Source organism: Pteropus medius, unplaced genomic scaffold, assembly GCF_902729225.1.
Source record: "Pteropus medius unplaced genomic scaffold, Ma_sr-lr_union100, whole genome shotgun sequence".
NCBI classification, from domain to species: domain Eukaryota; kingdom Metazoa; phylum Chordata; class Mammalia; order Chiroptera; family Pteropodidae; genus Pteropus; species Pteropus medius.
Window position 1 is genome coordinate 5,157,853 of NW_024356336.1, and position 20,328 is coordinate 5,178,180.

Genomic DNA, 20,328 nt, shown 5'->3' on the forward strand with positions numbered 1-20,328 from the left:
GGAGAAAGTAGGGAAAGAGCTTCATCTGATGGTGGAGTGATTCCTAAATTAATAACACAGATAGAAAACTAAGGTCCAAAGAGGTTGATTTATCCACGGGCCACAAGAAATTAATTCTTTCATTCAAGAAACATGTATATAGTATGTATTATATAGGTGTATTAGTTAGCTATTTCTGTATAACAAATTACCTTAAAATGTAGTGACTTAAAACAACACATTTATTGTCTCACACTTTCTGTAGGTCAGGAAATTTTCAGATGGCTTTTCTGGGTTCTTCTGCTTCAAGGTCTCTCATGAGGCTGCAATCAAGGTATTTGACAGGGCTGGGGTTGCATCTGAAGGCTCCACTGGGGAAGGATCTACTTAAAGCATACATAGTTATTGGCAGGATTCAGTCTTTGCAGAAGTAGAAAGTCTTCGTTTCTTGCTGGCTCTTGGCTGAAGGCCACCCTCAGCTCCTTGCCACATGGCCTATCTAATATGGCATATTGCTTCATCAAAGTATATAAACCGAGAAGGCAACAGAGAGACCAAAGTCATAGTCTCTTGTAACCTAATCACAGAAGTGGCATCCCATCAACTTTGCCACATTCTGTTGGACAAAAGCAAGTCATTAGTCCAACCCATACTCAGGGGGAGGGGATAATACAAGGGCATGACCACCAGGAGGTGGGGATCATTGAGGGCCATTTTTGAAAGCTGTCTACTACAGTTGGTACATATAATCATGTTTCTTTATTCTTGGATACAGCTTTTTCTACTAGACCAAACCATCTGATGATGTGATTGTAAAACACTAATATGTTCGCTGTGGTAGCTCTCCCCCCACCAAAAAAAAAAAAAAAAAGTCTACATAATTCCTAGAATTTTTTAATATGTTTCCTTACCTGACATAAGGGACTTTGCAGGTATGATTAAGTTAAGGATTTTGAGATGGGGAGATTATCCTGAATTATCCAGGTAGGCCCAATATAATCACACAGGTCCTTATAACAGAGAGGCAGAGGATCAGAGTCAAAAAAGGTGATGTGATGCTGGAAGCAGAGAGAGGGAACGGGATGTGATGGTAAAAGTAGAGGCTGAACTGGTGCAGCCACAAGCCAAGGAAGAGGGCAGCTTCTAGGAGATGGAAAAAGCAAGGAGCAGAGACTCTCTCCTTGAGCCTCCAGGAGGCTGACACCTTGATTTTAGTCCCATAAGATCCATTCAGTACTTCTGACCTCCTGAACTATAAGATAATGAATTTATGCTGTTTTAAGCCACTAGGCTTATAGTCATTTGTTCTAGCATCAATAGGAAACTAATATACTCACCAAAGCACCTTGGGGAAATCCACTTGTGGAGCTTTTTAGGGAGCAAAGGGAGGCACAGGTATAAGATGACGGGCTTCCAACAGTTTTTCCTATCCTGTAGTGACTGAAACAATTTCCATATTGTAGCTTCTACTTTTAGGAATGTATTTGTAGTTCAATACTAAATTCTATCAACAGGGAACAGGTAAATTTCTTAGGGTTAGTTATATAGGCCTCACTCTTCAAAATAAAAATGTGGCATTTATCAGGGGACACTAAGGCTTCCATTTTTTAAAGCTTGTTACTTGTTATTTATTTGTGCCTTAAGAGTGGAAATATTGGCTGAAATGAAAGTACCTGGCATGAAACGCTTTTCCTTCTGGGTATTTCACAGCTAGATGTTGTGAAATTCTCTTGTTTTTCTTTTTTTCTCCAGTGCCTGGAAACCTCGGCTGCTATAAGGATCATGGAAACCCACCTCCTCTAACTGGCACCAGTAAAACATCTAACAAACTTACCATACAAACCTGCATCAGTTTTTGTCGGAGTCAGAGGTTCAAGGTAATGGCTCTGTAACTGTATATCTATAGGAAAAGATAAAGATGTAAATGCACTCTGCTGAGATAACTTTAAAAAAAGTGTAAAGCCATACAACTCTACTTTTCCGCCAAGGAGAAGTTGAAGGAAGAGTGGGGCTTGAGATTCAGGAGTGTGAGACAGCACTCTTGTCCAAAGACTGAAAGAAAAGAGGAAGAAAATCTCTAATATCTGCATCCCTATTTGACTTCTGACAGTTATGTATTTCCTTGTGCCTTTATATGTTATAAGCAGGGACATCTCTGGCTCCATGGGGGATCTGGGAATAAGTCAAGGTAGTCGTTACTTCCTTGATACATTAAGGGGCTCAGCCTGGACGCCAGTCCAAAATATTTTCTTTTCTTTCTATCCATTCCTCTAGCTGAAATTCATTCATTGGCTATCGAAGTTCAATAATGCTATTGTTTGTTATATCAAAAAAGAAAAAAGCTAACTTCGTTCTTTCCTTCCTCCCTTCCTCCCTCCTTCCCTTCCTTCCTTAATCATTCAGTCAAAAGGCCATTAATCATGCCCAAGCAAGGAGAATAGCTTGGCAGGGTTCAGGGCCTATGTGAGAAAGGTGAGTGAGCAAGGCAGTTGACCCAACATGATCAAGTGATTGGTTGCTTGCAAAGGATTGAGCACCTAAGTAAATATATTGAGGATAACAATATTCAGGAGCCAAGTTTCTCACTGTTGGAGAAGGGAGCCAGGGAAAACTGGAATGAAACTTATATAGAGTTAGACAGGGATTGAAGTTATTGGTATAATTCAAGGTTTTTGGTATGTATAGATATAGAAATAAATATAAATATGAAGGGGTGTGTGCGTTTACATGTATCTCCCGTAGCTGTGTCCCAGGAACAGTGACACACTGGTAATAGAGAACACACTTAGCACTGAGATATTGGTTTCTAAATACTGTTCTCCACTAAAAAGAACTAGGGCTTGTTGGAGAAAACTGCTGATTCTAGAGCTGGTTTTAAGAAAGAACAAGGTGATCCTGCAACATCTTGTACAAGAAAGTAAGGAATGATAGGGACTTGTCAAAAGGCACAGGAACCAGATTGAAGGGGCTCCCACCGGCCAAATCCAACATAACTTGAGCTTCAAAACTCATAATGATAGCAGTAAATATATCTCATTGAATAAAATAAGAATCCACAAAAACTGGAGCTCTTTATTAAAGAAAAAAGAAAATGAACCTCTATCCTTACATGACACCATAGACAAAAATTAACTCTGAAAAAGCTGTACTGGCGTAAAGATGGACATATAGATCAATGAGATAGTATGTAGAGTCTAGAAAGTAACATCTATATTCTTTAAGGTCAACTGATTTTTGACAAGGGTGCCATATCACTCAGTGGAGGAAAGAACAGTATTTTCAACAAATGGTTTTGGGACACCTGAATATCTACATGCAAAAGAATGAATTTGGACCACTACTTCATATCATATGTAAAAATTAACTAAAAATGTTTAAAGGATCTAAATGTAATAGCTAAAACTATAAAACTGTTAGAAAGAAGAATAGGTATAAATATACATGACCTTGGATTAGGCAATGGTTTTATAGTTATGATACCAAAAGCAGAAGCAATCAAAGGAAAAATAGATAAATTGGACTTCATCAAAATTTATATTTTTTGTGTGTCAGGGACACTATTAAGAAAGTGTAAAAGCAACTCAGAATGGAAGGAAATATTTTCAAATCTTATATCTGAATAAGGATCTAATGCATAGAATGTATAAAGAACTCTTACAATGTGACAATAAAAAGACGAACAACCCAACTAAAAAAATGAGCAAAGGATTCGAATAGACATTTCTCCATAGATATACAAATGGCCAATAAGTGGATGAAAAGATGCTCAATATCATTAGGGAAATGCAAATCAAAACTACAATGAGATACCACTTCACAATACATAACATATGATGGCTATAGTTTTTTTTTTAGAAAGAAAAAGGATAAAAACAAGTGTTAGCGAGGATGTGGAGAAATTGCAACCTTCATCCATTGCTGGTGGGAATGTTAAATGGCACAAATACTTTGGAAAACAGTCTTGACAGTTTCTGAAAATGTGAAATAATTACCTCATGACCCAGCATTTCCACTCCTAAGTATCTACCCGAGAGCGATATGTTCACACAAAAATGTGTACACAGATGTTCATAGCCAAAAAATGGCAACAACCCAAATGTCCATCAAATGATGAATAAACAAAATATGATATATACATACAATGGAATATTATTCAGACACTAAAAAGAAATGAACTACAGGAATACTTTGGAGATATTATGGGTTCAATTACATACCACCTCAATAAAACAAATTGTCACGATAAAGTGAGATACAAAGTTTTTGGTTTCCCAGTATACATGTAAGTTATGTTTACACCATACTGTAGTCTATTAAGTATGCAATGTACATACCTTAATTGAAAAATACTTTATTGCTAAAAAAATGCTAACCATCATCTGAGCCTTCAGAAAGTTGTAATCTTTTTGTTGGCAGAGGATCTTGCCTCAATGTTGATGGCTGCTGACCAATCAGGGGAGTGGTTGCTAAAGGTTAGGGTGGCTGTGGCAATTTCTTAAAATAAGACAACAATGAAGTTTGTGCACTGATTGATTTTTTTTCTTTCACAAACAGTTTCCCTATAGCATGCAAACTATTCGATAGCATTTTACCCTCAGAACTTCTTTCAAAATTGGAGTCAGCCTTCTCAAATCCTGCTGCTGCTTTATCAACTAAGTTTATATAATATTCTAAATCCTTTGTTGTCATTTCAACAATCTCACAGCATCTTCACTAGGAATATATTCCATCTCAAGAAACTATATCTTTGCTCATCCATGAGAAAAACTCCTCACCTGTTAAAGTTTTATCATGAGATTGCAGTAATTTGGACACATCTTCAGGCTCCATTTCTAATTCTAGTTCTCTTGCTATTTCCACCATGTCTGTCGTTACTTCCTCCACGGAAGTCTTGTACCCTTCATAGTAATCCATGAGGGCTGGAATTGACTTCTTCCAAACTCCTGTTAATGTTGACATTTTTACCTCTTCCCATGAATCGCAAATGTTCTTAATGGCATCTAGAATGGTGAATGCATTCTAGAATGTTTTTAATCTACTTTGTTCAGAACTGTTAGAGGAATCACAATCTATGGCAGCCATAGCCTTACAAAACTGTATTTCTTAATAAGTCAAAATGAGTCCTTGATCCATGGGCTGTAGAATGGATGTTAGCAGGAACGAAAACAACATTAATCTCATTGTACATCTCTGTCATAGCCCCTGGGTGATTAGATGCATTGTCAATGAGCAGTATTATTTCCAAAGGAATCTTGTTTTCTGAGCAATAGGTCTCAACAGTGGGCTTCAATAAACCATGTTGTAAACAGATGTGCTGTCATCCCAGCTTTGTTGCTCCATTTATATTGCACAAACTGAATAGGTTTAGCATAATTCTTAAGGGTCCTAGGATTTTTGGAATGATAAAAGAGCATTGGCTTCAACTTAAAGTCACTGGCAGCATTAGCCTCTAACAAAAGATTCAGCCTGTCCTTTGAAGCATCGAAGCCAGGCAGTGACTTTTCCTCTATAGCTATGAATGTCCTAGATGGCATCTTCCAATATAAGGCTGTTTCATTTACATTGAAAATCTGTTGTTTAGTGTAGCCACCTTCGTTAATTATCTTAGCTAGATCTTCTAGATAATTTGTTGCAGCTTCTACATCAAAACTTGCTGCTTCACCTTGTATTTTTATGTTATGGAGACTGCTTCTTTCCTTAAACCTCATGAACCAGCCTCTGCTAGTTTTAAATTTTCTTCTGCAGCTTCCTCACCTCTCTCAGACTTCACAGAATTGGAGAGAGGTAGGGCCTTGTTGTGGATTAGGCTGTGGCCTAAAGGTATATTGTGGCTGGTGTGATCTTCTATTCAGACCACTAAAATTTTCTGTGTATCAGCAATAAGGCTGTTCCACTTTCTTATCATTTGTGTATTGACTGGAGTAGCACTTTTAATTTTCTTCAAGAGCTTTTCCTTGGCATTTACAACTTGGCTAACTGTTTGGCACAACAGGCCTAACTTTCAGCCTATCTCGATATTCAACATGCTTTCCTCACTAAGCTGAGTCTTTTCTAGCTTTTGATTTAAAGGGAGAGATGTGTGACTCTTCCTTTCACTTAAACACTTAGAGGCCATTGTGGGGTTATTAATTGGCCTAATTTCAATATTATTGTGTCTCAGAAAATAGGGAGGCCCAAGGCTGGTCATGGGAATAGTCAGAAGACACACAACTTTCATTGATTAAGTTCACTGTTTTATATGAGCATGGTTCATAGCACCCCAAAACAATTACAATAGTAACATCAAAGATCATTGATCATAGATCACTATAACAAATAAATAATAATGAAAATTTTGAAATATTCTGAGAATTACCAAAATGTGGTACATTGACATGAGATGAGCAAATGCTATTGGTAAAATGGCGTCAAAAGACTTGCTTGATGCAGGGTTGCCACAGACCTTCAATTTGTAAAACAGACAGTATCTATAAAGTGCAATGAAGTGAAGCACAATAAAACCAAGTATGCCTGTACTGATGCATGCTACAACATGGATTAACCTTGAAAACATTAGGCTAAATGAAAGAAGCCAGACACATTGGGCCACATATTTTATGATCTATTTATATGAAGTGTCAAGAATATTCAAATCCATAGAGACAGAAAGTAGGTTAGTGGTTGCCAGAGGGTGGGAGGTGGGAGGAATTGCAACTAACTGCTAATTGGTACAGGGTGTCTTTTCGGGGTGATGGAAGTGTTCTGGAATTAGATAATGGTGATTATTGCATAATATAGTGAATATACTAAGAACCACTGAAATACAGACTTTAAAAATGGTAAATTTTATATTATGTAAGTTACGTCAATTAAAAAAATTAAAATTATTAAACTTCTAGAAAAAATACAGAAAATGTTATGACATTCGGTTAGATAAAGATTTTTTTAAACAGGGCACAAAAAGTACAAACCATAAAAGAAAAAGTTGCTAAATCAGACTTATCAGAATTAAAAACTTACCTTTAAAAACCAAAGTTAAGAAAATGAAAAGGCAGGCCACATACTGGGAGAAAGTATTTTCCAAACATATCTGATAAAGGTCTTGTATATAGAATATATAAAGAATTCTTACAACTCAATAAGACAACTTAATTTAAAAATGGGCAAAACATTCAAAGAGACATTACACCAAAGAAGATATATAAATAACCAAAAGATACATGAAAAGATGTTCAACATCACTAGTTATTAGGAAAATGCAAATTAAAACCACGATGAGATTCCTCTGTCTATTGACTAGAATGACTAAAGTTAAAAATTCTGAAAATACTAAGAATTGGTAAGAATGTGGAACAACTGGAATTCTCATAGACTGTTGATAGGGATGTAAAATGATGCAGATGCTTTGGAGAAAGGTCTTGAAGTTTCTTATAAAACTAAATATATACTTATCTTACAACTCAGCAATACCACAAGGGAAATGAAAACCTATGTTCACACAAAGACTATGCTTTAACAGTCATGGCCGCATTATTCATAATATCCCTAAACTGTAAATAACCCAAATACTCATTAACTGATCAACAGATAAACAAATTGTAGTATGTCTATAGTATGGAATACTACTTAGCAGTAGAAAGAAAAGACACAGTGAGACAAACTGATACACACAATAACATGGATAAATAGCCAAAACATTATACTAATTGAAAGAAGTTAAACACAGAAGACTACATACCGAACTCAAAAGATTTTAAGTCTAGCTGTAAAATGTAAAACTATAAAACTTTTAGAAGAAAACAGGAGAAAATCTTCATGCCCTGGATTTAGGCAAAAAGTTCTTAGGCATGACACCAAAAGCATGATCCAAAAAGAAAAAAGTGGTAAATTTTAATTTTGACTTCCAAAATTTAAAACTTTTGCCAAAAATACAAGAGAATAAAAAGAAAATATTTGCAAATCATGTTTGCAACAAAGCACTTTGTATCCGGAATCAGAATGCGTTTAAAAAAAAAACAAAACTAAAAACTCAATAGTGAAAAATACCAACCCAATTGAAAAAATGGGCAAAATATTTTAACAGATACTGTGTACCAAAGAGGATATATAGATGGCACATGAAAAGATAGTCAACATTATTAGCCATTAGGATAATGCAACTTAAACCCGCAATGAGATACCATTATATACCTATTAGTATGACTAAAATGAAATATGCTGAAAATAGCAAGTGCTGACAAGGATATGGAGCAACTGGGACCCTCATACATTGTTTTTGTGAATATAAAGTGGTACTGTCACTCTAGAAAACCATTTGGCAGTTTCTTATAAAGTTAAACACATTCTTATGATATAACCTAGCAATCCTATTAGGTATTTACCCTAGAGAAATGTAGAATTATATTCACACAAAAATCCACACAAATGTTTATAGCAGCTCTATTCATAATCATGAAAAACTAGAAACAACCCAGTGGATTAACAAACAGTGGTACATCCATGCAATGGACTACTACTCAGCAATGAAAAGGAGTCAACTATTGATACGTGCACTAATTTGGATGAACCTCAGACATTATGCTGAGTAAAAGGAGCCAGTCTCCAAAGGTTACATAGTATATGATTCCATTTATATAATGTCTTATTCTGTTTTTTGGGGCTGTTATAACAAAATTACCATAGACTAGATGGTTTAAACAACAAACATTCATTTCTCACAAGTTCTGGAGGCTGAGAAGTCCAAAGTCAAGGTTTTGGCAGGTTTGGCATCTGATGAAGGCTTATTTTCTGGTTCATAGGCGGCTTTGCGCACATGACCCAATCACTTCCCAAAGGCCCCACTTCCAAATCCCATCATACTGGGAATTAACTTTCAACATATGAATTGAGGCGAGGACACGGACATTCAGTCTATGACATGATATTTTTGAAATGGCAGTATAGTAATGGAAAACGAATTAGGAAGGGAAACTATAAAGCGATATCATGAGAAAGATTATTGAGATGATGCACCCCTTTCTGTATCCTGATTGTAGTGGTGATTGCACAAATCTGTGTGTGGGTTAAAATTTATAGAACTATACACTAGATAAATAGTTTTACTATATAGTAATATAAAAAATAAAAATTTTAATAGGACCTATAATGAATTTGCTGGGAGGACTTACTACCCGATAAGGACTTACTACCCGGTAAGGCACTTACTACCCGATACATAGTAAACATTCAATAAAATGTTTAACTGTTATTATTATTAATGTTTTAAGTTTATGGGATTCCCACCTCCCACCCCCATTAAAACTTACTTAAATACATTGGAAATGCAGACATTTAAAAGGGATGCTCACTGAAGGGGAAACGCAGTAGTGGTGCACAGTTGCTGATCAATGTGTAATGAAGTGTTATGGGACAAGGGTGAGGTCCAAGGGGAAGCGTGGGCTGAGAAGATGAGGCTAGTTGCTTGCTGGGGGCTGACCTTGCCAGACTCCTTCAGGTCATTTGACACCACTGATTGATGCTTGATACTCATCAAGTGCTGCTTCTCTGTTGTGACAGTTTGCTGGGATGGAGTCAGGCTATGCTTGCTTTTGTGGAAACAATCCTGATTACTGGAAATATGGGGAGGCAGCCAGTACTGAGTGCAACAGCGTCTGCTTCGGGGATCACACCCAGCCCTGTGGTGGCGATGGCAGGATCATCCTCTTTGACAGTGAGTATGCCCTGTTCCGATTACTGTTGAAAACACAGGAACCTTTGGGCCAGGGGAACAAGCTTGCCTCCCTTTCCTTCCTTCCATTTATTCATTCATTTACTTGGCACTACTTACTAAGCACCTACTGCAAGTCAGGCACTGACCAGACCCTGGGGATACAGCTCTGAGGAAGAAGTCTCAGCCCCTGCCCTCTGGAAGGGAGAACATTCATTTAACAAGTAATTAATTATAGCTGTGCCACGTGCTTTGAAGAGACACAGCCTATTGTAAGATACATAGCCAACCTAGAAAAGATGACCTTTCCAATTTGATGTAGACACTAACATAACTGTTCAGCATCAGCTTTAAGATCCTCTTGTTTTAATGTAATTTCCAAGCCCTTTTAGTGTTTCCTTAGGCACTTGGGATTTATATCTTATTGTGATGCAGCTGAGGAGAGAACATAAGTTGTCTTCCAGGCCCGGTACTGAGTGTGCCTGACCCATCTCCTCTCTAACCTGCTACGCTTGTGAGATGCTGGCTAGAGGCAGAGTGTGTTCTGAATAGGTAATGGATCTGGGGCCTTGTCCTCTCCAACACCTTCTTCTAACCTCTGGGACACCTGATCTCTCGTCATAATCCACCCGCATCCACTCAGTGGTAGTGAGACTTTGTGAGAGACATAGTACCAGTATCTGGTATCATAGTACCAGGTTTTAAGATGGTAGAAAGAAAATAGTCACAAACAAGGCAGACAAAAGGAAAGGTTGTGATTACTAAGATACACTATGGAGTTTGTAATGGCTTTGTTATACTCTTTACGTCTCGACTAGGCAGAGTGGCTCAGTTTTAAGCAAAAATGTCATATAATGTATTAGTTTCCTAGGGCTACTATACCAAATTATCACTAACTGGGTGGATTATAAGAACAGAAATGTTTTATTTATTAGTTTGATAGTCTAGAAGCCTAAAATCAAGGTGTTGTCAAGGCCAGGTTCCCACTCAAAGCACCAAGAAAGAATCCTTTGCTTCTTCCTAGTTTCTGATCATTGCTGGTAATCCTTGGCATTCCTTGGCTTGAGCTGTATCATTTCGGTCTCTGCCTCCCTCTTCACATAGCTGCCTTCTCTCTGCATGTGTCTGTGCCTCTGTGTCTCTCTGTATCCCTCTATAAGGACACTAGTCATTGAACTTAGGGCCCACCCCGATCAAGTATGGCCTCATTTAATTTGGTCACATCTGTACAGATCATATTTCCAAATAAGTTCACGTTCATAGATACCAGGCATTAGGACTTGACATATCTTTTTGGAGGATACAATTCAACCACGACATATGGTGAGTGTAAAACCCAGCCCAAGTTTATAACTGAGCTTGTCACAGGTTATAGCTTAGACATTGCCCAAAGTGTGTCAGTTTTTTGCAGGAAGGACAGGGGAAGGATTGGCAGGCAGAACTCACATAATTAATTGTTGGCCTTTTTAGTTAAGTGTGCCCATTGGAGATGGCCAGTGGCTTCCTCTACATCGTGTTATAGAAGGCAAATGCTCAGTTTTAGTACCTCTATTAAAGCTAAATACTGAACCTTGGCTAACGTTTAAGGAAGAATAGTTAGCAAATAACATGCATTGTACATTTTTAACCTTTCATTTCCAGAGTTCTTTATTATAAAGTCCTCTGCCGTGATAACCCAGGAGAGGATGTTTGCTAAGCTTACGAATACTCTTAAGTGAAAAAAGAAAGGAAATAAACATTAAGTACCTAATATGTATTAAGGCTTTATATAAATTATCACATTAGATCCTCCCAGTTCCCATCTGAGGAAGGAATTATTATCACTGATTTTACGGAAGAGAGTCCTAGGATGTGGAGAAGACGAATAATTTGCTGAGCCTCATATGCTGCCAACAAGCCGTATGTGGGAGTAGCCAGTAAACAGAAGCAGGGTGTGTGGGTTTACTACCTATTTTTCTGCTTTAAACAGAATATTATGTTAATTTTTTAAAGCGGAAAATTAGTGTTGGTGAGGATGTGGAGAAGTTGGAACACTCATACATCGCTGGTGGAAATGTTAAATGGTGCAGCTGCTTTGGGAAACAGTCTGGCAGTTTCTCAAACATAAAACAGGCTTACCTTTGACCCAGCAATTCCACTCTTCGGTGTATCCCCATGAGAGTTGTAAACATATGTTCACACAAAAACTCGTACACGAAAGTTCATAGCAGCATTATTCATAATAGCCCAAAGTGGCAACAACCCAAATGTCCATCAACTGATGAATGGATAAACAAAATATAGTACAGGCATACCTCATTTTGTTGTACTTCACTTTATCGTAATTTTTGTTGTACTTCTCAAATATCACAATTTTTGCAATTGAAGGTAAGACCCTTTACCAGCAAAAAGATTATGGCTTGCTGAAGGTTCAGATGGATAGTTACCATTTTTTAGCAATAAAGTATTTTTTAATTAAGGTGCATACATTTTTAGACAAAATGCTATTGTATACTTAATTGACTACAGTATTGTGTAAACATAGCTTTTTCATGTGATTCACTTTATTGTGATATTCGCTTTGTTGCAGTGACCTGGAACTAAACCCACAATATCTCTGAGGTATGCCTGTAGATTTATACAAGGGAGTATTATTTAGCCACAAAAAAAAGAAGTACTAACAACATGATGAGCCTTGAAAACATATGCTCAGTGAAAGAAACCAGATTCCAAAGGCCACGCATTTTATGATTCCATTTATAGGAAATGTCCAGAATAGGCAAATCCATAGAAACAAAAAATAGATTGATGGTTGTCAAGGGCCGGGTGAAGGCAGAATGGGAAGTGACTGCTTAATGGATATGGGTTTTCTTTCGGGGGTGATGAAAAATTGGAATTAGAAAGTGGTGATGGTTATACAACATTGTGAATAATGCCACTGAACTGTACACTTTAAAATGGTTAAAATAGTGAATTTTATGTCAATAAAAAATAGAATATAATTTTTATATAACCATTTAGCACATTTTTATTAGATATCTGCTGTGTGGCAGATAAAATTATGTTTTATTTAGTACAATGCCTCTGTTGGAGATATAAATGGAAATAATTTGGTTTAAATTCAGTCATGTATAAAATATCATCTTTGGTGCTAAAAATATATCTAGGAGATAGTATTGGGCCTCACACCAAGGTGCATTAAAATGAATTTAAAACAATGAAAATAATTACTGTCTATTGAGGCTTGCCAGGTGCTTTATTTTGTTATTTGATCCTTGAAATAGCCCTGTTGGTAAGAAAACTGTGCATCAAAAGATAGAATAATTTGTACAAGTAAATAAATGCCAGAGCCAGGTTTCGAACCCAGGTTTGCCACATTTTTAATTTTTCTATTTTCAGCAGCTAGAATCTCTTTTATTAACAATAATAAAATAGATCATAATAACAGATCCAGTTTAATGCTTTAAAAGTATGTGAACAAAGTTTGTGCAGTTGTTCTGACCCCTTTAAACTGACCCCTTCTGCAGCTCTCCAGAGACCCCTTTAAACTGACCCCTTCTGCAGCTCTCCAGAGGCTGCCCTCTCTGATTTCCATTCACTCAAGGACTAAGGTTTGCATTCTAATAGGCTGCCTACTCAAGTCTTCAGAGGCCCTGATAAAGTGTTGATTGGCGGGGGCCCCTGACGATAGCTAACGCTATTAGCTCATACCCTACAGCTCTGCAGAGAAAAGTACAAAATGCAACACTGTAAAAATAATTTCTAAAGTTTCATCTACTAGAGAATGAAATAGTTTAAATAGCTCGAGTACTGCCTCATGGAAATCCTTATGATCCATTGCATAAGGCTGAGCATTTTGGAGATGTTGCCTGCAGACTGTCCCATAATTTGGAAGGACAAAGATGTCATTCGAAGGAAATTGGAGAAGTTAGATGGTGAGAAAGGGACCAGGTTACAGTCTCTGTGTCCCAGAACATCAAGCTCTGCTACCAGTGTGGCTTGAACCTGGGTCTCATCAGAATGTCAGTAAGATCCTCCTGTTCTCTGCTCATTACGAAAGATCATTGCAGACTCCTCAGCTCAAGAGGCACTTAGGCTGCATTTGCACCTCAGGAGAGAGACTGGAGGCAGCTGGTGGAAGCTGTCTGCTCAGTCATCATTGGTGCATCAAGTAATTTGTCATAGGCTCTATGGTTGATTTTCCAGCAAGCTCTCATGAACTTAGAGAGGTCTGTGTACTCTGTATAAACGCAGCACTGATGGAGGCTTCAGAGCCTCTACTGCCCCCAGAATTTAATTTATTGAATTAACAGAACCAAATAGAAGATCAGGTAGGCCAGAGTCAACATTAGATTACAGAGACTGCCCAAGCTGGCCTCGTGGACCTCCCTCAGCTTCTCAGCACTGAAGGGATAAGTGAATCATATGGATTGGGTCTTACTTTTACCATTAGTTAAGCACTTATAGTTGTGGGGCACTGTGCTCTTCACTTTCCATGTATTCTTTCCCTTAATCCTCAATACTGTTAATCAGGTACTGTTATCTTTATTTGCCATATGAGAAAATTGAAGCTTATGAAAATTCAGTATCTTGCCCAAAGACCCAGAAATAGTGATTCTGCCCTCATGGAACTTATATTTTAGTGGGAAGGAAAGAGATTAAAGATGAAAAGGATCAAGAGTCCAAGGATAGGTAGGATCTAACACCTGGGACTTCATTAGTAATTGGATTTCATTGGCTCCAAGATGCTATCAATTGTAAGATGTAGCATTATTTTACATACCACTAAGGGGAAAAAAAGGCCTCCAATTAAACAATGACATGCATTGATCGAGAGACACATCCCAGGTTTATGTTGCAGGCTAATCTCCCCTTCAAAAAATAAGATCTTGAAGATATCCCTAAGTTTCTAGTGTTCTGCTATATCACTAAATTTCAATAAATCCATCATAGATGTCATGTGTTCTCAAAATTGCTGAATTGGACATGCTGTCAGTGTGGCACACATCTGGGAATCGAAAGTTCCAAGCTTTTTTTTTTCTTATTTTTAATCCAGATTACAAGTTAAATAATTATATTTATGTGTTATATACTCTTTTTCCTTTGCGAATGCTTATTTTCTGAAAAAGATTCAAATGAAGACTGTAATCATCAGAGTTTTAAAATTCGTGACAACAACCAGGCTGTCGTCCATGCTTACCCTCAGTAATTCTTTTTTTTTAAAAAAAATAAATTTATTTATTTAAATTGGTTTCAAGTATACAATACATTGGGTAGACATCTATATCATTCATAAAATGATCCCCCCAATTGCTCCCTCCCTCCCCTGACCCTCCCTTAGCCATCATATTAATGATAACTGCAGTCCCTGTGCTGTGCTCCCCATCCTCCTGCCCAACTATCAACTACTAATTCGTCCTTCTTTAATCCTTCACCCCATTCTCCCAGCACCCCAACCCCCCTCCCCCAAAATTTCCAAGTTTAAGGTCTGCCTTTGCTGTTGAAATAACAGTTTAACCTGGATACTTTTATTCTTTCCTAAAATAATAATAATAATAATAATAATAATAATAATAATAATAATGGAATAGCTAACACTGAGCTTGTACTATTTACCAGATCTTATACCTAAACATTTTACACATATCAGCGCATAATTCTTATAACTCCATGAGGGAAAAACTATTGTTATTTTCATTTTATAGACAAGGAGACTGAGGTACATAGAAGTATCTTGCTCATATTCACAGTTAGTACCTGGTAAAGTCAAGATTAGAACCTAGGAATTCTTTTTTTTTTTTTTAATTTAGATTTATTGAGGTATAATTTACACACAGTAAAAATCACCCTTTTAGTTGTACAGTTTGGTAAGATTTGACAAACGTATATACACAATCAAGATACAGAACATTTTTATCACTTCAAAAGTTATCTTGTGCCTTTAGCAGTCATTCCTCTCCCTTACCCCCAGCCCTTAGCAACCGCTGATCTGTATTCTATCTGTATAGTTCTGTCTTTTGAGAATGTCACATAAATGGAATCATACAGTATTTAACCACTTCTGGCTTCTTTCACTTAGAATAATGCTTTTGAGATTCACCTATGTTTCAGTAGTTCCTTTTTATTACTAAGAAACATGCCTTTGTACAAATGTATCACAGTTTGTTTATATATTTACAGCTAACAAACATTGATCTGTCTATGATAAAGGTGTTATAAAGCTACTAAAAACGTGTGTGTTTGTGTGAGCATGTTTTCATTTTCCTTGGGTAAATACCTAGGAGTTCCAGGATTTCTGAGTCTCATGTTAAGTGCATATTTAGCATTTATAAGAAACTGCTAACTTTTCCAAAGTGGCCGTACCATTTTGCATTCTGACCAACAACATATGAGACTTCTAGTTGCTCCGCATCCTTGCCTGCATTCTTGTATTGTCTGTTTTTTCTGTTAGCCGTTTTAGTAGGTGTGTAATAGTAACTCATTGTGGTTTTAATTTGCATTTCCATAATTACTAATGGTGCTGAACATCTTTTCATGTTCTTATTTGCCTCCTGGTATCATACTCTTTTAGCTTAAAGAGGTTCCTTCAGCATTTTCTCTAATGCAGGTCTCTCAGCTTTCATTTGGGAAAGCTTTAATTCACCTTCATTTTTGAAAAATATTTTTGTTGCATATTGAATTCAATGCTGACAGTTTTCTTTTGGTACTTCAAAACTATTGTTTCTTTGTCTTGTGCCTTGTATAATTTCTAGAGATGTGCGCTCTATTTTTGTTCCCCTATATGTAACCTTTTCCTTTCTTCTGCTTGCTTTTGGGATTTTATCTTTGCTTTTGGTTTTCAACATTTAACTATGACGTGTCTAGGTATGTTTTCTTTGTTGTTTTTTTTTTATTTTTGCTTTTTAACTTATTTGCTTGGGGTTTGCTGAAATTCTTAGATTACTTTTCATTGACTTTGGAGCATTCTTAGCCATTTTCTCTTCAAATATTTCTTCTGCCCTATTCTCTTTTTCTACTCTTTCTGGGACTCCAATTACTGATTGTTAGATCATTTGATGTCCCACAATTGTTGGATGCTCTCTTTTGCTCTTTTCACTTCTTTTTTCTGTGTTTTATTTTGAATAATTTCTATGAACCTGTCTTCAAATGTTTTGATTCTTTCCTCAGCTTTGTGCAGTCTATTTATAAGCCCATCAAAGGAGTTCTTCATCTCTGATATTGTTTGTTTTACTTCTAGCATTTACATTTAACTCTTTTTTTCTAGTTTCCATATCGCTGCTGACATCTGTTCAAGCATGTTGTCCATCTTTTCTACTAGGTATTTTCTGTATTAATCATGTAGTCTCTGTCTGGTAGTTCTAATGTCTGGGTCATTATTGAATCTGGTTTTTTGGATTGGTTTATCTCTCCTTTTTAAAAATTGAGATGTAATTGGCATAGAAGATTGTATTCATTTCAGGTTTACAACATAATGGTTTGAGATGTATGTGTATATACATATGTATATATTTACTAGATGTTTTATCTCTTGACAATGAATCTTTTTTTTTTTTCTTAATTATTTTCTTGCTTTTTTGTGCATGTTGAAATATTTTACTGACTTCCATACACGATGCATAGAAGATTGGTAGAGGCCGAGGTCAATAGAGCTTACACCTGGAAATAGGCAGGCCTCCTTAATATGGGGATTGAGCCAAACTGTCAGTAGTGAGCTGGGTTTGGGTTTTCTTATTTCTGTCATTACCTTCATTGCACATCAGATTTCAGATTCCTCCAGTGATGAACTGCTGTTACCTTGTGCTTAATGTGGAGCCTGGGATGCCATTGTTTTTCGTTTTTTGTTGTTTTTTTTTTTCCAGTGTTTCTGTTCCACCCTCAGCTTTGAGCAGTTTCTACATGCCTATGCCACAGAGAGGACCTTTTCCATCCCTCAGTGGCAGACTGCTGTTGCTTGTTACTTGGTACTATGATCTTGGTGAGGTCAAAGGCAGTGATGGTGGAAGGGGGATCTTAGTTCTCCTGCCCATACTCATTCTTAGACAAGACATGTTACTGGGCCTCAGGGCTGGGACCTCTTTAGCATCCCGGCACACCTCTCTCTTCCCGGCAGCCAAACACTGCCTCGCATCTGTGGTGGCTCTCGGGAAAGAGAGAGTTTCCTGCCCCTGCTTTACAATGGTGCAGGATCCTGGGGCTCAAGGCGACCAGGGGCTTATAGCTTTTGCTTCTGCTCTTTCCTCAGAAGCAGTAGATCTTTGTCTGGTTACTTTGGCAGGAAGAAGAGCTTTTCCTACTCTCTCTTCCCAGAGGCAAACAGGTTTTGCTTCTGCCCCGGCCATGGAAGCAAGAAGATTTGCTGCCCCTGTCCCAGCAGCTGAAGGCTTTGCTTCCTTTGCAAGGAGAGTCCAGGAAGTGCGAAGGTTTCGCACCTGTTTCCCAGCAACAGCTGATCACACCCATGTCACCAAGGGGGACTCTTTGGTCTGCTGCCCTACCTCAGTCACTCTGGTGGGCACTGGGCGGAAGCCTGCATAGAACTGCTTGCAAGTGAGTGCAGACTCCTGTTGTGTCTGGAGCTCCTGGTTCTCCTAGACTGAGAGACTACCCCACATTCAGCTTTTTGGAATTTGGTAAAATTTTAGCTGCTTTCTTCTTACTTGCTACTATGGTGGCCACCTCTTCCTCTCATGCTCTGTCAAGGACAAAACACTTTTGTATGGCCTGACTCTCCTCAGAGGGGCTTCTTACTATTTAGAATTGAATTCCATTTGTCTTCTTCAACCCAGCTTTCTGAAGGGTCAAAGAAAAGTTTTGAGCTTTTTCTCGCTGTTCAGATGGAAGCAGCATTCTCTTACTGCTTTCTATGTCCTAAAGGGAAGTGGAACTCCCCTAAAGTCTGCTGTTTAAATCCCAGCCCTGCACGCCCTCTCAAAGACTCTCATTTCTAGGACCTTGTTTATACTTCACCACATAAGATATGGTGAAATAGTCGTATCTCCTTCCCAGAACCCTCAGATCAAAAATAGGAGTTCAGAGGAATCAAATGTGCTAATACAGTGATCAGAATTGAGTGAGTCTCCACTATACAGTCATTTCTTATGTCAGTTTCCCTCTTGAAAAACGTGTGGACCACCATGTGAGCATTGCACCTCTAAGGTGTCAGGGATGCCCTTCTCTTTTTACTTTACCTCGTCGAGTACCTCCACCTCCACAGCAAAGAGGTCCCAGAGTTTTCATGTGCTTTATGTCATCTGTCCTCACACATTCATGTGATACAGGAGCAGGTGGTAGTCTTTCCATCCTTAAAACTGAAAGAAGCAAAAGTCCTGGAAGTGAAGGATCACATGGCCCAGCTGGTCCCAAACCCAGACTCTCTGACTCCAGCCAGGCCCCCACCTAGGTCGCACCACTGTTCTATGTGCTAATTCTAAGGTCTCCTGGGCCAAAAAAAAAAAAAAAAAAAGCCTTCACAGTCATTCGTTCAGGGCTTAAGTGATTCATTTTGTGATTTGATCCTGAAACATAAGACAGTCTGGTTTTATAGGCCGAAAAAAATGACATCTCAAACTGGATAACATTAGTTAAGAAGAGTTTTGTTTGTAACAGATTGGAAAGCGAGCCCTGTGGCTGAGCCCCAGGCTGAGTGTCCTTTTGTCTTCCACAGCTCTCATTGGTGCCTGCGGTGGGAATTATTCAGCCATGACTTCTGTGGTCTATTCCCCTGACTTTCCTGACACCTACGCCACAGGGAGGGTCTGCTACTGGACCATTCGGATTCCAGGAGCCTCCCATATCCACTTCAACTTCACCTTATTTGACATCAGGGATTCCGCAGACATGGTGGAGCTGCTGGACGGCTACACCCACCGCGTCCTGGTCCGTTTCAATGGAAGGAACCACCCACCTTTGTCATTTAACGTCTCTCTGGATTTTGTCATTCTGTATTTCTTCTCTGATCGCATCAATCAAGCCCAGGGATTCGCTGTCTTATACCAAGGTAAGACTCCCCTGTGTGTCCCGGGCTTTGGACAGTTCTTGCCGGGAGGTCCGTCAGTCAGGAGCTACTGACTCAGCTTGCAGGTTTTCCCACCAACCTTTTCATAAATCGTATATGTGTCGTGATACAGAAGAGAGCTGGAACCTGTCGATTTTGCTGTGTTAGGAATTCTAATCACAGTTTTCATGGGAGGATTAAAAGAACAAGTAAAAGGACGAGCTGAGATTGGTAGACTTGGAAGGCTCTAAAGAGGTCATTTGGTCCATCCTTCTGCCTCTCATTGTGATTTGGTCCATCCTCCTGCCTCTCAGGATCCCAGCCAATCCCAAAAGCCTGGTATCCCATCTTTCTTCAAGTCCTCCTAAGGCAGAGTCCCACTCTCTGCCCCTGTAATGTGGACACATGTGTTCTGGGCACATCTTTGTCAGCACATGAGAAAAACAGTGGGAATATAAGACCTAGGCTTTGTCTTGGATGTCAGAGGCCTTAAGAGTTTAGTCATCATGTGCTACGGGAAGTCAGAGGGAGGAGACCTCCCTGCAGGCGAGACAGTCTTGAAGAATAGGTAGGATTTGGGTCAATAGATAGCAAGGAAGAGGGCCTTCCAAGCAGGAGCAATAGCTGCAAAGGCACAAAGGTGGGAAAATGACAAAGCACGCTCAGATGTCCGTGAAGAGACCACTTAAAT

At 38.3% G+C, this 20,328-nt stretch overlaps 1 protein-coding gene across 2 annotated transcripts in view; it reads left to right on the forward strand.

Annotated features, from left to right (window-relative positions):
* The window catches only part of KREMEN1 (kringle containing transmembrane protein 1), a 63,609-nt gene that overhangs the window by 35,844 nt on the left and 7,437 nt on the right, over nt 1-20,328 (forward strand). For both annotated transcript variants that reach the window (XM_039861937.1, XM_039861936.1), the window contains exons 4-6: nt 1,732-1,856; nt 9,514-9,667; nt 19,308-19,640. In XM_039861937.1, the coding sequence (XP_039717871.1) occupies nt 1,732-1,856; nt 9,514-9,667; nt 19,308-19,640 (612 nt within the window). The remainder of the gene's footprint in view (nt 1-1,731; nt 1,857-9,513; nt 9,668-19,307; nt 19,641-20,328) is intronic.